Here is a 16,147-nt window from a genome sequence, read left to right as displayed (position 1 = left end):
ATTTCTGAAGTCTAGGTGTCTTGAGCTTGCCTTAATAGCTGCATGCACATGTTACATGCAGACAATCTGTAAATAAAACTGGATCCTTACAAAAAAATTAAGTGGGACTGAACAAGGTCCTCTTAATACATTTACTTTTATTCATTGCAGGGAATTTATAGCCATACACATGTAGTGGTCCCCAATGAACTGAGGGAGGAAGCCAAATATATTTCAGCAGTGTAAAGGCAGCAGACAACCATAGAAATTTACATTATTAATAACATGAAAAGCCTGGGGTTTTACTGCTTCTTCCACAAAAATATCTTTAATACAGATAAAACACCAACGGTTTCTCAGCCTTGGACCCAAGCCCACTGTGTACTCCAACAATTTTAGAGAATGCTCAGTCCTCTGGTCTGGAGTGTTAAAGGGAATCTATAGGCACCCAGACCACTTCAGCTCATTGAAGTGGTCTGGGTACACTGTTTCTATTGCACTTAGTGCTGCAATGTTAAATATTGCAGTTCCAGAGAATCTCCCAGACAGATACTGGAGCTTCCTGCATCCAAATGGACATTTAGTCCAGTATCTGATGCCGGATGCATGCGCATTAGCGCCCGCTCTTTGTGGGACAAAGGAGGAGGCAGAGCCACAACCAAGCACCAAGGGACATTGGCGCTGGAGTAAGGAAAATAAATAAAGGGCTTATAACCAGGGGAACTCCCCCCCACCAAAAAAAACCCCACTCGTATGCATATATAAACGCGTGCACACACATACACTCACAGACACACACATGCACTCAGACACTCACAGACGCACACACATACTCAGACACTCACACAGTGGTGTATTTTAATTGTGTGCTGCCCTAGGCATGACTATACCTGAGAACCCCCTAATCTAAATTTACCACCCCTTCCTGTCAAGGGCGCACAGCTTCCTGATTAAGAACCCACCCCTTCCTCTTTAGACTCCACCTTTTCCTGCTCCTTTTAAAGAAATACTATAGTGCCAGGAAAACAAAGCTGTTTTCCTGGCACTATAATTCCCTGTAGTGCCCCCCCTCCCTCATGTCCTCCCCTCCCCCACTCGACACTGATGGGGTTAAAATCCTATGGGTATTTAGCAGATGCTGGATGTCCTCATGCACAGGGTGAGGACGTCCAGCATCAGTTAGGCGACTTTTGGTCACCTAACCACCCGAAAGTCCCTCTAGTGGCTGTCTGATAGACAGCCACTAGAGGCGGAGTTACCCCTCAAGGTAATTATTGCAGTTTCTGAGAAACCGCAATAATTACACTTGCAGGTTTAAGGGGACTGGGACACTGCACCCAGACCACTTCAATGAGCTGAAGTTGTCTGGGTGCCTATAGTGTCCCTCTAAGCACACTCTCTGACAGACACCCACACTGGCAGATACACACTGACAGTAACACACACACTCAGTGACAAACACACAGACATCACTGATTTGACACACACACACATTCACTGACACACACTCATTCATTGACAGAGAGACACACAAACACACTGACAGACACACACTAATAGTCACACACACACTAAATGACAAACAGACTCTCACTGATTTGACAGACACTTACAAACATACACTAACAGAAGCACATACACGCAAACATGTGCATACACTAACAGAAGCACATACACGCAAACATGTGCATACACTAACAGAAGCACATACACTTATACGCACACACACACGTGCATACACTAACAGAAGCACATACACGCAAACATGCATACACTAACAGAAGCACATACACTCATACACACACACGTACATACGCTAACATACGTAAATACACTCATACACACACACACTGACACAAACACACACATACACCAACAGACATGAACTAACATACACACACACATACATAGACTAACATACATACACACACACTAACAGACATACACACACACATACATACACATACACTAACAGACATACACACACACACATACACTAGCAGACATACACACACATACACTAACAGACATACATACACACACATACATACACATACACTAACAGACACACACACACATACATACACATACACTAACAGACATACACACACACATACAGTAGCAGACATACACACACATAGACTAACAGACATAGACTAACAGACATAGACTAACAGACATAGACTAACAGACATAGACTAACAGACATAGACTAACAGACATAGACTAACAGACATACACACACATACATAGACTAACAGACATAGACTAACAGACATACACACACATACATAGACTAACAGACATACACTAACAGACATACATATATACAAATTATTCAAATTAACATTGCCCACCCACCCAGCCTCCCTACCTTTTAGGAAAGCTGGCATGGATGGGTCCCTGGGGTCCAGTGGGGCTGCAGTGAGGCGGGCTGCTCTCTCCCTGTCATGGGGGGGGGGGGGCACCTGATTGCCCCCCTCCAACCCCCCGGCGGGCGGCTCTCTCCCTGTCATGGGGGGGCCACCTGATTGCCCCCCTCCTTCCCCCTGGCGGGCGGCTCTCTCCCTGTCACACGCGGCGAGGGAGCTGTGTCCTCTCTGCTCCCTCTCGCCGCGTGGGTTGTCTGCTGATGCAGGGAGCCGGAATATGACGTCATATTCCGGCTCCCTGCATCAGAAAACTGCGCGCGGCGAGAGGGAGCAGAGAGGACACAGCTCCCTCGCCGCGTGTGACAGGGAGAGAGCAGCCCGCCAGGGGGAAGGAGGGGGGCAATCAGGTGCCCCCCCCCATGACAGGGAGAGAGCCTGCCGCCGGGGGGGAGGAGGGGGGCAATCAGGTGGCCCCCCCATGACAGGGGGAACACAGGGCATTTGGGGGCGGCATTTTTTGCCGTCCCCTGAGTGCCTGCAGGGGGAACGGCGTTCATGCTGTGAAAAAAGTGCAGGAACGCCGTTCCCACGCGTTCCTGCAGGACTCGAGCCCTGCTTATAACCCTTTATTTACTGCGGTGGGCGGGTGGGAGGGAGGGAGGGGGGAGGCAGAGGAAGCTATAGTGCCAGGAATGCAGCTTTGTATATCCCTTTAATTTTTATGTCTGGGTGCAAGACAGACACTTCAGATATTGCAATCTTTATTACATTGCAGTCTAAATAATAATAGGAGTTGCATGACGTTTATCTGTAATTAGTTTATGCAGATTATGCATTCATATCTCTTATTAAAACCTTTTGTGCAACTGGGCGGTTTCTTTAACAAACTAACTTTTACACGATATATACTGCCTGAGAAACACATTTATTCTCTCATTCACTACCATTTAATTACATGGTACAATAAAGGTTTTTTGCTTGTTTTTTTATTTTTTTTTTTAGCTTTTTACCTGTCCCAATAACATAATACAAAAAGTGTAATTAAAATCTAACTTGTTAGAGTTTGAATGCATATTTATAATGTTAGTTTAATTCTATGTATTGGGGCTGATAGATACTATAGCCATTGCTGTCGTCCAAGAGTAGTGGGGGATGGAGCTCATTACATTATTAAAATCTTTTGTGACATTCACTTATAATTCTTTTATACACTCTCTTTTTAACCTCAGAAACCTGTATAAGTATAACATGTTTCTTTTTATAAAGTTAAATGTCTTGCCTTTTGGTTTGTTATTCAACTTGGTGGCTACTTACTACCTCGAAGTTAGTATCTACATAATAAATTGTTTTACTGCCTTGAGGTTTTTCCATTTTTCTGCAATAGCATCTTTTATTTAGAATGATATACGTTTTGACATTTACAATGCTGCTAGAGCTGTAGTTATTGTGTGTAGGTATTTAGTATAAACACTGCAATACCTACAATATTAGGAGGCAGTGAATTACTCCCCCATTAACATCTGAAAGTGGTAATGCATGTGATAGTTAGCAGTAGTTTCTAATACAGTTTTGTGACGTCCTTTTAAAGCATTGTTAAGGATTTCCTGATATGCCATAAAACAGACCTTACTGACAAGCAAAACATCAAAGGGACACTATAGTCACCAGAACATAGTGTGCCTTTAACGTGAGTATAATAGCTCCCTTCTGGCATTTTCATGTAAACACTGCCTTTTCACAGAAAAGTCAGTGTTTACCTTACTCCTAGGGATACCTCCAAGTAGCCACTCCTTAGATGGCCACTGGAGGGGCTTCCTGGCTCAGGGCTGCACAGTAAGCAACCCTGAGCCAGGAAGCCCTCTGCATGGAGACCCTGAATTTTCCTCATAGAGATGCATTGATCCAATGCATCTCTATGAGGAGATCCTGATTGACCAATACGGCATATGGCCCTGCCCCCGTCCTGATTTAAACCAATCCAATGCTTTCCCTGTGGGAAAGCATTGGATTTGCAAAAAATCGTCCATTTCGATGATGTCACAAAGGTAGCAGACTCGCGCGGCGCAGGAAATAATGTCAGTTTTATACTTTTATAGGGGGGCTAAGGGGTGGCAAGCCACCTAAATGGTGGGTTTAGCACTATAGGGTCAGGAATACATGTTTGTGTTCCTGACCCTATAGTAATCCTTAAATCAAATTAGTAGTTTTTTATGATTTGGCAGACATTGCTGTTTAGGCCAAATTGTTCTAGTTTTTGTAAAAGGAAATGTTTATCAGGATGTACCTACATTTTTCATAATTGCAGGAAGAACTCAGAAATATCATTGTTTTATTGTAATATGGTAGCATTAAAACTTGGTGTATCCCAATACATACTTTGTTTTAAATCTTTAGTGGCACAGTCTAAGTCAATTGCTTCAGTAACATCCACGGATAGGCTAAGAGAATAAGACTTTAAATGGACACTGTAGGCACCACATGAAGTGGTTATGGTGCCTGCGGTCTATGGGCACCTGATTCCTTACCACTGCTAAACACTTAAGGCCTCCGGGGATAAGATGGGGTGTTATTCAATTTCAATACGCCCCTTACTTTGTATCACAAAACAATATACATTGTCATGATAATGTAAATGTTATATAATGTATTTATAGGTATTCTGTATTTATAATGCACTTTTAGTCTTATAAAATCTGTGCCACACTATGCATCTTTGTAGACTGTTTGTTTTTTGTAGACTCCCTAAACGCTAACCCTGGTATTGCATGCTCAGTACACCGGCAGTTTTCACTGGCCTCTGTGTTGACTCTAGTGATTGCACAACTGATATGCCACCTCAATAGGTGATGTGGTGCTGGAGGGAGATAAGTACACACATGGTCAGTGACAAACCTGGCAAAGACCGTGGAGCTTGATTACATCTTCACCTTTTGTCAACCTGCTGGTTATACATAAGGAAAAATTGTTTTAAAAAAAAAAAAGGGTAATTTTTGGAAAAAAGGGAGATTTAGGATATACCTAATAAAAAAAAATATATATTTTTTTTTTTTAAAGTGACAGAGCCACTTTAATCCTTTTTGGTAACTATTGGACTGCAGTCCATACAGTGAGTGTCACCAGCAACCAAGTGTATTGCTAAGTTTCAGAAACACACTTCGGCTCAAAGGAAAATGTGATTACCACTATGCTATCAGAGAGGTGGTGGAGATATGTCCTGTCTCTTAATCCCTACCCATGAACAGCAAGATGACAACACTCTCCAGGATCTCAGTGAAAGCATAGTTGGAAACAAGCACATGCTGCACAGGCAGGTACTCGATGTGATCCTGTCTTACAGAACTGTTAGAGGGGTTTACAGCAAAGTTCTGGTCCCCAGCACACACTCCCAATAGTCTTCCGGAAGGCACCAACCTTCCTCATAAATAGTCTGGTGCAGCACTATACTAGTGATCTTTAGTTTTATAACAGGTAGCTGCTTTGAAAAGCGGCTGCCTGATATAAAATTACAAATAATAAAAAAACACTAATATCGTCCTGCCCAATTTGGCCAATTGTAGAGATCTACATGGGGCTAAAGAAAGAGCCCCATATATGGGTCTTCGTTCCCTCCAAGGTTAAGGAGGTTTTCATGCACTCTATCTTGGAGAGTTAGTCTGCTGACTTAGGGCCTGATAGGTCTTTATTTAAAGGAACATTATAGTCACCTAAATTACTTTAGCTAAATAAAGCATTTTTAGTGTATAGATCATTCCCCTGCAATTTCACTGCTCAATTCACTGTCATTTAGGAGTTAAATTACTTTGTTTCCGTTTATGCAGCCCTAGCCACACCTCCCCAGGCTATGATTGACAGAGTATCTTTGATCACATACAGGAGGCTCTTGCAGGGTCTAGCAAGCTATTAACATAGCAGGGGATAAGAAAATCTTTTTTTTTTTTTTTTTTGACAATCTTTATTTATAATTTTTTGTTTTCTTGTTTCCAAGTTCACATGGGTGTACAGAAAAGAGTAAAGGGCGGGGGTCAAATTGGATTACAGGACACGCATTAGCCACGACTGACAAGTACATGCATGTGCGGAGATATACAGTAGTTTCTTTTTTACTTCATGTGGTTGTCTGAGGTTGGATGACCAGAGTAGCATTTATTGTTTGTTACAGTATTTCGTAGTACCGTAGTTCTTTTGCGACCTATCGTTGTACATCTCACCGATGTAATTTTGTGGTTCTGTTGTATTTGACTGTGAGGGTGTACATGGAGGTTTGAGAGCTTAGGTGGGTCGAGTGAGCAGCGAGCTACAGTCGCGCGTAGGGTGGGAACCGGCCGAGTTTGTGTACTCCCGTATCGGGAAGAAAATCTTAATTAAACAGAACTTGCAATAAAGAAAGCCTAAATAGGGCTCTCTTTACAGGAAGTGTTTATGGAAGGCTGTGCAAGTCACATGCAGGGAGGTATGACTAGGGTTCATAAACAAAGGGATTTAACTCCTAAATGGCAGAGGATTGAGCAGTGAGGCTGCAGGGGCATGTTCTATACACCAAAACTGCTTCATTAAGCTAAAGTTGTTCAGGTGACTATAGTGTCCCTTTAACTAATTTCTACAAGCTTGCTTTATGCTTGTACATACTATGAGGTAGTAGTATGTATTTTTTGCACATGTGATACATTTCCATATACCTTATTCGGCATGTTTAGCGTTTGATTCAATAAAAAGAAAAGAAAAAAACACTGTCAAAAGAATAAAAGCTAAAATCTTCTATTAAAGAAACGACCATTCTTCAGAGTTGACTCCGCTTCTAGATCAACTTTAGAAATGTAATGAATGTATGTGAAATATAAAAAAATAAAATAATATTTTTACTTTTATGGCCCCATATAATCTGCATTGTTTAGCAACTTGGGCAACCATTATTTTATCCTCATCTGTGGCTAAAATACTGACCATAATTTACATTCCAGATAATAAAGCAAAGCAGTCAAAATCAATCTTTGATTTCAGATTAATCCACGAGTTGTTTTCCTTCTCCTGTCTCATCCTGTATCTTCTCAAATGCTGTTTGATTATTTTTGATCTTCTTGAAAATAAGTATTTAACAACTGGATAACATTTGCTATTCACATTCACATTGAGGTTTTTAACCTTATTATATTTTTTGTATTGTTTACTACATGTATTTGTATGTTTGTTTCAGGTTGGATGGAGCACTGCCCGAGATTACTACACATTTCTCTGGTCTCCTATGCCAGAAAAGTATGTGGCAGAATCCACATGTGATTGCGTGCTGACTTTTCAAGGTGAGCCTGCCATTGGTGGTAATTTTTTGCCTATGTGAGACATACGTGGGGCGGTACAGAGATAGTGATGTTGTACTACATGTTTATATAATATCCAATTATGGATAAAAATTTAATAAAGTGGTTGTCAACCGATCACTTATTCTCATAAATCAGTTGTAAAACAATATTTCAGACATACATTTTCATCTCACCAGCTTATGGTAATGTGTTAAACTGATTACCTGGCAGCATTCTCTATTATCAGTCAAACTCATTTCTTGCTATTTCCACACTCCCCTGTTCTACTTCTCCTTTACATGTCATCATTCTGGACCACTGCTGTTTAAATGCAATCTCCCCACATTCCATTTTTGTGACATCTCTCTTTGCTTCACATTTGCATACCATCTCACCACATCCTCTTTTCATGCCTTTTTTTAATTGTTAATTTACCATTTTCATGCAATTATCTTGGCTTCCTTTTGTTTAATTTATAACCGCATATATAGTACCATTTTGCTCCCATTTCTCACCTCCTGCATTATTCATACCTCCAGACATTCGGTTGGAGGAATTAAAATCCTCTATGTGATGCAATTCACTGTGGGACAGAATTACATATACAGAGGAGCGCAGGAGGCGGGATTAAACATGTGATTGGAGTAAGCACTGTTTCATTGTGGCGAGGTAACACTACTAGTGCCTATCAGTATAAGATACATACGTTATGCTGCACTGTGGCACACTACTCACTAATGGATTTTTTTTAATGAATATGCTTCCAGCTGTATGCGTAAATTATTCGTTCTACTCTTATTTGATGTTACCCTGCTCTTGGGGGAAAACAGGCGTCATTCTCTCTGCCGTTTCTATATTGTGACTATATGCCAGACCGCTAGTGAATATGCACATTCAGATGTGGTGTTTGTGAAATCCAGCAGGCCAAGTGTTCTTACTTATAAACCTGATAGTCTGTTAACAGAAAGACTGCAGTTTCTTTTTGAAAATGGCAGCTAATTAAGTGTCCTACCCCACTAAATTGTGAAGAATGTTTGTGAAGTAAGAACTACCGAAGTGCTTTGAGAATAAAAATGTGTTAAAGAGCTTTCGTGCTTCCAGAATAAATATTTGTGTTAATGCTATAGAAAGTAGCTGGTTCCTTAAAAGATTGTTAATACTATTTCATGTAACTGTCATCTTCCAAACTCTACTAGTGCATAGGAATGTTTCAAGTCTTGAAGATAACTACTTTATTTATAAAACACCAACAGATTAAATATCACAATATAGTGGATATGTTGCCTACAAATGGATTCATTTTGTTAAAAAAAATTAAGTCAGAGAGAGGAGCACTATTTTAGCTTTCTTTCATACATTGCACGTTACATTCAGCCGATCATAGACACTACTATGAAATGTACATAATTGAATAAAAAAAATAATAATAATTGCAAATCGCCTATAACTCACGTTAAAGGGACACTAGTCACCCAGACCACTACAGCTCAATGAAGTGGTCTGGGTGCCAGGTCCCCCATGTTTTAACCCTTCAGATGTATACATAGAAGTTTCAGAGAAACCACTATAATCACCAAACCACTTCATCTCATTGTGACACTGTAACAATTTAAAACATGGTTGTTTGGAAATAATGTGATTGTGGGGTTTAACACACCCAGTGGCTGTCTACCTGAAAGACACTAGTGAGTGCTTCTGCAGTGTGAATCAAGCCTGACTCTGTTCTTGAACATTTGATTGCATGCACGTTAAGTCCACAATGCTCCTCAATGAGAAGCATTTCATTGGACAAAGTAGTTATTACTTAATTTGTTTATTGGCATCATTGTGACCCCAGGGTTCCCCATTTATGCTTTGCAGTAAATAGCCCTATCCTTACCTCTTTTCCCACCACCGAGACTAAGTGTTTGCAGCTGTCTGCTCTGCCCCTCATTCGTCTTAAAGTCCTTTTAGATTTCTTATGCAATCCTATGAAGTGCTCTGCTACTGCAATCAAATGCTTCTCACAAAGTAGAACTGAATTCAATTCAGTAAAGTTGATTGAATCAATGAGAATACATTTTATGAGAGATAGTCAGACAGACTTGAGAAAGGGAGGTTCTCCCAAAAGCTTGTCCTTACAAAATGTTGTTAGTCCAATAAAAAAGGTGTGTGTGTGTGTGTGTGTGTGTGTGTATATATATATATATCTATATCATACTAGACTATAGGATACTATATCATATGATGCTTTAAAAAAAATATTCACTCCCGTTCAACTAACCCTCTAAATTATATCCTTTAGGATATTACCTTCCCAATGATGATGGTGAATTTTATCAGTTCTGCTATGTGACACAAAAGGGAGAAATTCGTGGAGCAAGCACACCTTTCCAGTTTCGGACAACTTCTCCAGTAGATGAACTTTTAACCATGGAAGATGAAGGCCATTCAGACATGCTGGTAGTGACTACCAAAGCAGGACTCCTTGAGGTACGGTCATGTTATTGTACATGCATTTTTGTGATGTGCCACCAGAAATGCATGTTGCTGTCTACATGAAGCCTGCCCATAAATCATGCTCACTTTGTTCTAAAATGTACAGTGTGTGTCCTTTGCTTGCTTTCTTCTATACATTTTTTTCTTTACCACACAGCAACTATAATGGTAAATTAATCTTATATATTTTGCGAGCTGTTAGGATAGTAGACTATAGATAAAACAAGCAACACTGCAAAATGAATCCGTCATCCTTGCCATATATGATTCCCTTTAATTTTGTCATTAATATTGACAAAGCCTTTGTCCCATAAAGTAACAATGCACAAATATACAACTAGTGAAAATATATAAGAAACATATTGCCATTTTTGGAAATTCTGCTTCTCTAACAAATATGCAGTTAAAATATAAATATAATGCCCCCTGCACTAAGTATATTTATATGGCTAAAACATGTGCAGTTTTCAGAGCAATGCTATTGCATGCTGCACATAAGGCCTCAAATGTGTACATTCAGTAGCTGTTAAACAACCACTGTACTTAGGAACTTTGTAGATTACAGTACAAAGGGGGACAAGGCAAACTTTAATAGTTCTGCTGCTTGCTATAAACTCTTTCCTTTACTGGGCAGAAGCCTGAAAAAAGGATTGGTGGGGGTGGGGTTGTAAGTGAGGCATTATTCTCTAGATTTCACTTTGCTTTGCAATGGAAAACAGAATCTTGCTCATGTAGACATTTAAAAATGTCTACATGAGCAGGAAAGTGGTATTTGAGGAATACAAATTAAGAAACTCCAAAATGACGTAATTAAACTTAGTAGTGGAAAAAAGTTTATAGTTTACAATACTAAAGGTAGCCTTTAGAAATATAAAAAAAAGTAAATATAATTTCTCCCATGCTGTGACATTTCACTGCATATAGTACCATTTATTCATAAATAAATTGAAAATATATCCTAGCACAGGAGTTTAACAGTGGACTTTTAAGATTAAGATACCGTATATACTCGAGTATAAGCCGACCCGAATATAAGCCGAGGCCCCTAATTTTATCCCAAAAAACTGGGAAAACTTATTGACTCGAGTATAAGACTAGGGTGGGAAATGCAGCAGCTACTGGTAAATTTCTAAATAAAATTAGATCCTAAAAAAAATATATTAATTGAATATTTATTTACAGTGTGTGTAATGAATGCAGTGTGTGCGTATGTGTGTGTATGAGTGCAGCGTGTGTGTATGAGTGCAGTGTGTGTGTATGAGTGCAGTGTGTGTGTGCATGAATGCAGTGTGTGTGTGCATGAATGCAGTGTGTGTGTGTATGAATGCAGTGTGTGAATGCAGTGTGTGCAGGGCCGGTGCAAGGATATTTGCCGCCGTAGTCAAAAAATTTTTGCCGCCACCCCCCCCCCCCCATATGTCCTGACTTCCCCTCCTCCTCCCTCAGTGGTCCTTACCTCCCCACCCCCGTGTTCCTTCACCCCCCCCCCCCCCCAGTGGTCCTGACTCACCCCTCCCCTAGTGGTCCTTACCCTCCCCTCCCCTAGTGGTCCTTACTTCCCCCTCCCCTCCCATAGTGGTCCTTATCCCACCCCCTCCCTCTCATAGTGGTCCTTATCCCCCTTCTCCCTCCCATAGTGTTCCTTATCCCCCCCCATCCCTCCCATAGTGGTCCATATACCCCCCCCCTCCCTCCCATAGTGGTCCTTATACCCCCCTCCCTCCCATAGTGGTCCTTATCCCACCCCCTCCCTCCCATAGTGGTCCTTATACCCCCCCTCCCTCCCATAGTGGTCCTTATACCCCCCTCCCTCCAATAGTGGTCCTTATCCCCCCCCTCCCTCCCATAGTGGTCCTTATCCCCCCCTCCCTCCCATAGTGGTCCTTATCCCCCCCTCCCTCCCATAGTGGTCATTATACCCCCCCTCCCTCCCATAGTGGTCCTTATCCCCCCCTCCCTCCCATAGTGGTCCTTATCCCCCCCCTCCCTCCCATAGTGGTCCTTATCCCCCCCTCCCTCCCATAGTGGTCCTTATCCCCCCCCCATCCCTCCCATAGTGGTCCATATACCCCCCCTCCCTCCCATAGTGGTCCTTATACCCCCCCTCCCTCCCATAGTGGTCCTTATCCCACCCCCTCCCATAGTGGTCCTTATACCCCCCTCCCTCCCATAGTGGTCCTTATACCCCCCTCCCTCCCATAGTGGTCCTTATACCCCCCTCCCTCCAATAGTGGTCCTTATCCCCCCCCCTCCCTCCAATAGTGGTCCTTATCCCCCCCCTCCCTCCCATAGTGGTCCTTATCCCCCCCCTCCCTCCCATAGTGGTCCTTATACCCCCCTCCCTCCCATAGTGGTCCTTATCCCCCCCCCCCTCCCATAGTGTTCCTTATCCCCCCCCTCCCTCCCATAGTGGTCCTTATACCCCCCCTCCCATAGCGGTCCTTATACCCCCCTCCCTCCCATAGTGGTCCTTATACCCCCCTCCCTCCCATAGTGGTCCTTATACCCCCCTCCCTCCCATAGTGGTCCTTATCCCCCCCCCCTCCCTCCCATAGTGTTCCTTATCCCCCCCCTCCCTCCCATAGTGTTCCTTATCCCCCCCCTCCCTCCCATAGTGGTCCTTATACCCCCCCTCCCTCCCATAGTGGTCCTTATACCCCCCCTCCCTCCCATAGCGGTCCTTATACCCCCCTCCCTCCCATAGTGGTCCTTAACCCACCCCCTCCCTCCCTAGTGGTCCTTATACCCCCCCCCCCCCCCATAGTGGTCCTTATACCCCTTTTTTTTTGTTTATTATTAATTTTTGTTATTATTATTTTTTTAATATTATTTCTTATTTTATTTATATATTTTTTTTTCGTCCCCCCTCCCTGCTTGATATATGGCAGGGAGGGGGGCTCTCCTTCCCTGGTGGTCCAGTGGCAGTTCAGTGGGGGGAGAGGGGGGGCTGGCAGAGCTGTAACTTACCTGTTCTGCAGCTCCTGTCAGCTCTCTCCTCCTCTGCGCCGTCCGTTCTGCTCTTCTGTCAGCTTACACTGTAAGTCTCGCGAGAGCCGCGGCTCTCGCGAGACTTACACTGGGAGCTGACCGAGGTGCTGACCGGACGGCGCAGAGGAGGAGAGAGCTGACAGGAGCTGCAGAACAGGTAAGTTACAGCTCTGCCAGCTCCCCTCTCCCTCAGTCTGTATTATGGCAATGCAAATTGCCATAATACAGACCTTGACTCGAGTATAAGCCGAGTTGGGGTTTTTCAGCCCAAAAAATGGGCTGAAAAACTCTGCTTATACTCGAGTATATACGGTAACTCAATTTTAATAATGGTAATTTAACATTTATAGCAGTAATTAAATCGCATAGGTTTAGATTCAGAGGCGTAACTAGAAACCACGGGCCCCGGTTTAAAAATTGCCCTGGGCCCCCCTGTATGCCTACCCCCGCCACCTTCCCCCATACGTTCCCCCCTCCCCCGACACATGCAAACAGACACATATACACACACACATATACAGAGACAGACATACACACACACACACATATATATATATACAGACGCATACACACACACACACACACACACGCGCATACACATACATACATACACACAGACAGAAATACAGACACATACATATAGTCACACAGACAGACAGGCACACACATACCTTTTCCTGGGGTCCAGTGGCTCAGCCTGATGGAAGTCAGAGTCCCCACTCTGATTCTCTCCTTCCTCCCGCGCGGCTCCCAGTGGTTGCTGGGAGGAAGTGACCGGGGCAGTCACTTCCTCCCAGCCTCTGGCGCCCAGTCGCACTGTTTCAGTGTGGGCCCCTTAAAAGCAGCCGGCCAGGGCCGCATTACTTAGCCGGCGGGACCCGCTGTGACCCCTGCTACCGCGGTAGTTCCGCCACTGTTTAGATTGTATGGGAACCATTTATATGCTGAAAATTTTAAAAGTTGTTCTTGATTAAACCGTAATGTATATTTACAGTAAACCACAAATTTGTTTTTCCAAGAACTCTTGACTCCATTGTTAAAATGTAGCTTCAAGTCAAGTGTATCACATAAAGTTGCTTACAGTTTTCTCAAAGCGATCATTTAACAAGCAATGTCGTCTATTTCAGTTAAAAATCGAAAAAACAATGAAAGAAAAAGAGGAGCTGGCAAAGATAACCGCTGTATTGGAAAAGGAAACTGTCCAATTAAGACAACAAGTAGAATTGCTGGAAACTGAGCTGACTCGTAAAAGAGAGCAGTATGACCAACTGTCTTTGGAGAAAGAGGTAAGTACTGCTGAATTCTCTAAAAGCTCACTAAAGACGGGTTGTGTTCCCTTTTCAATGTTGTATAGCGTTACTGCATTAAAAAACAAACAAACAATGCAAACAAATGGGAAAAAAATATACAATTATCATCTGTGAATGTCCATTGATTGCAGCAAACTCTCAGCTGGTCATGTTATCCTGATGTTTTGAATGGGCGAATTGTGCTATCCCATACATCCTTGCAAAACAATGGTTAATGGAATGGAATGTGTAGTCTAACAGTCTTGTTTAGTTCGCTATAAGCATTAATGAATAGAGTTTTGAGTGTCCATTTAAATCTGTTATTTGGGGTAAAAAGGTTTCTTTTAGAACCACCTAAGAAATACTTTAATGATGACAATGTGGCATGCACATAACCCGTTTTTGATAGGACTATGTAAAGCATAGATAACTATGAAATAGTGTGTTAGAGGCCAGTAGGTAGGTCTCCCACGTTCTCTTCCTGTTGCTCTGTTAGGTGAACACTTTCATGGAGTTTCACCTACAGCTGTGCTGGCTGTGTAGAATTTAAATAAAGAGGAATGTGGAGATCCAAACTGTAACACCATCTAAAAGCAGAAACTTGAGCTCTTTCTTGAAAGTATTTTAAACAAAACAATATTACACAAGCAAACATATAGTTGGCAGAGTTCCCACTTGGCTGCATTTTAATGGACTTATATGTTTTCTTGTGGTTCCTCTCATTCAGTTTTTCAAACCCATTTCACCATTCATGTTCTTCATCAGTGTTTGCAATGAGTCATCTGAAATAATCATTTTAAATACACAACATGGTGATTTATATGAAGGGGAAAGAAAAAGTGTAGAAAGTACAGGACTGGGGGCATAGAGAAAGGAAAATTAGATGACCGGCAAGAACTCATAGGAAAGGAAATAGAAAAAGGTAAATGATCAAAAGATTATTTATCTCCCCACTGATACTCAAGCTCTTTGTGAGTTCAAGTAAAATGCTTCTCATAGAGACTATGGGATCTCTGAGACTTTAGCTGTCCCAAGGTCCAATCCAATGGGAAGGACACAGTAAAGAGACACAATAAAGTTGTGTTTTGAGTGTCCCTTTAATAAACACCTTATCATATTATGAATTCTATTTTCTTTTTGGAGAAGTTGATGGCAACAATATATTCCACACTGAAACCATAGAAAGTCAAATATGTACAGGAAATTGTAGACTTGAAATCCATTAAACAAATATACTGCAATGGGATATTTTCTCTAGTAGAAGAGTTTAAGGTGGATGGTCACCATAGTTTGTGCTGAAGGCAAAAATGATTGCACATGCTGATCCTGGCTTGAGATGTACATTAAACATTTGTCCGGTTTGAAAAAAAGGCATTGTATGGAGTTAACAAGGGCCTAAAGTTCCAGCCTATTAACCGGGATGCAGGTAGAACCAAAACTTGACCTATGTCTTAGCTCTGTTACATGCACCTGGATTATACTTGGTGCTAATCGGGGAAAAAAGCTCACCAAATCTGGATGGCCAGGTGGAAATTTCCAGGAAGACATCTTGCTCATAGAATAGGCAAGTTGATTCTACTCTAGTCTTGGCATAATTATTTTTAATGGAAAATATAATGGTATATTATATATTACATTCATCAGTGGTCCCAGTGAGTGGCATAGGCACAAGTCTCCAAGTTCCATATCCAATAAAGATTGAAAATGGAAGATGGCTGGTTTTACAGTATCTTGTTACATATAGTAA

The 16,147-nt window shown here is 42.1% G+C and overlaps 1 protein-coding gene across 2 annotated transcripts in view; it reads left to right on the top strand.

Annotated features, from left to right (window-relative positions):
* Positions 1-16,147, top strand: part of TAX1BP1 (Tax1 binding protein 1) — a 100,585-nt gene that overhangs the window by 22,131 nt on the left and 62,307 nt on the right. For both annotated transcript variants that reach the window (XM_063452334.1, XM_063452333.1), the window contains 3 exons: positions 7,543-7,645; positions 9,930-10,117; positions 14,239-14,397. In XM_063452334.1, coding sequence (XP_063308404.1) covers positions 7,543-7,645; positions 9,930-10,117; positions 14,239-14,397 — 450 coding nt within the window. The remainder of the gene's footprint in view (positions 1-7,542; positions 7,646-9,929; positions 10,118-14,238; positions 14,398-16,147) is intronic.

This window comes from Pelobates fuscus, chromosome 4, assembly GCF_036172605.1.
Source record: "Pelobates fuscus isolate aPelFus1 chromosome 4, aPelFus1.pri, whole genome shotgun sequence".
NCBI classification, from domain to species: domain Eukaryota; kingdom Metazoa; phylum Chordata; class Amphibia; order Anura; family Pelobatidae; genus Pelobates; species Pelobates fuscus.
Note: the sequence above shows the minus strand (reverse complement) of the source record. Positions and strands in the feature narration are given on the sequence as shown.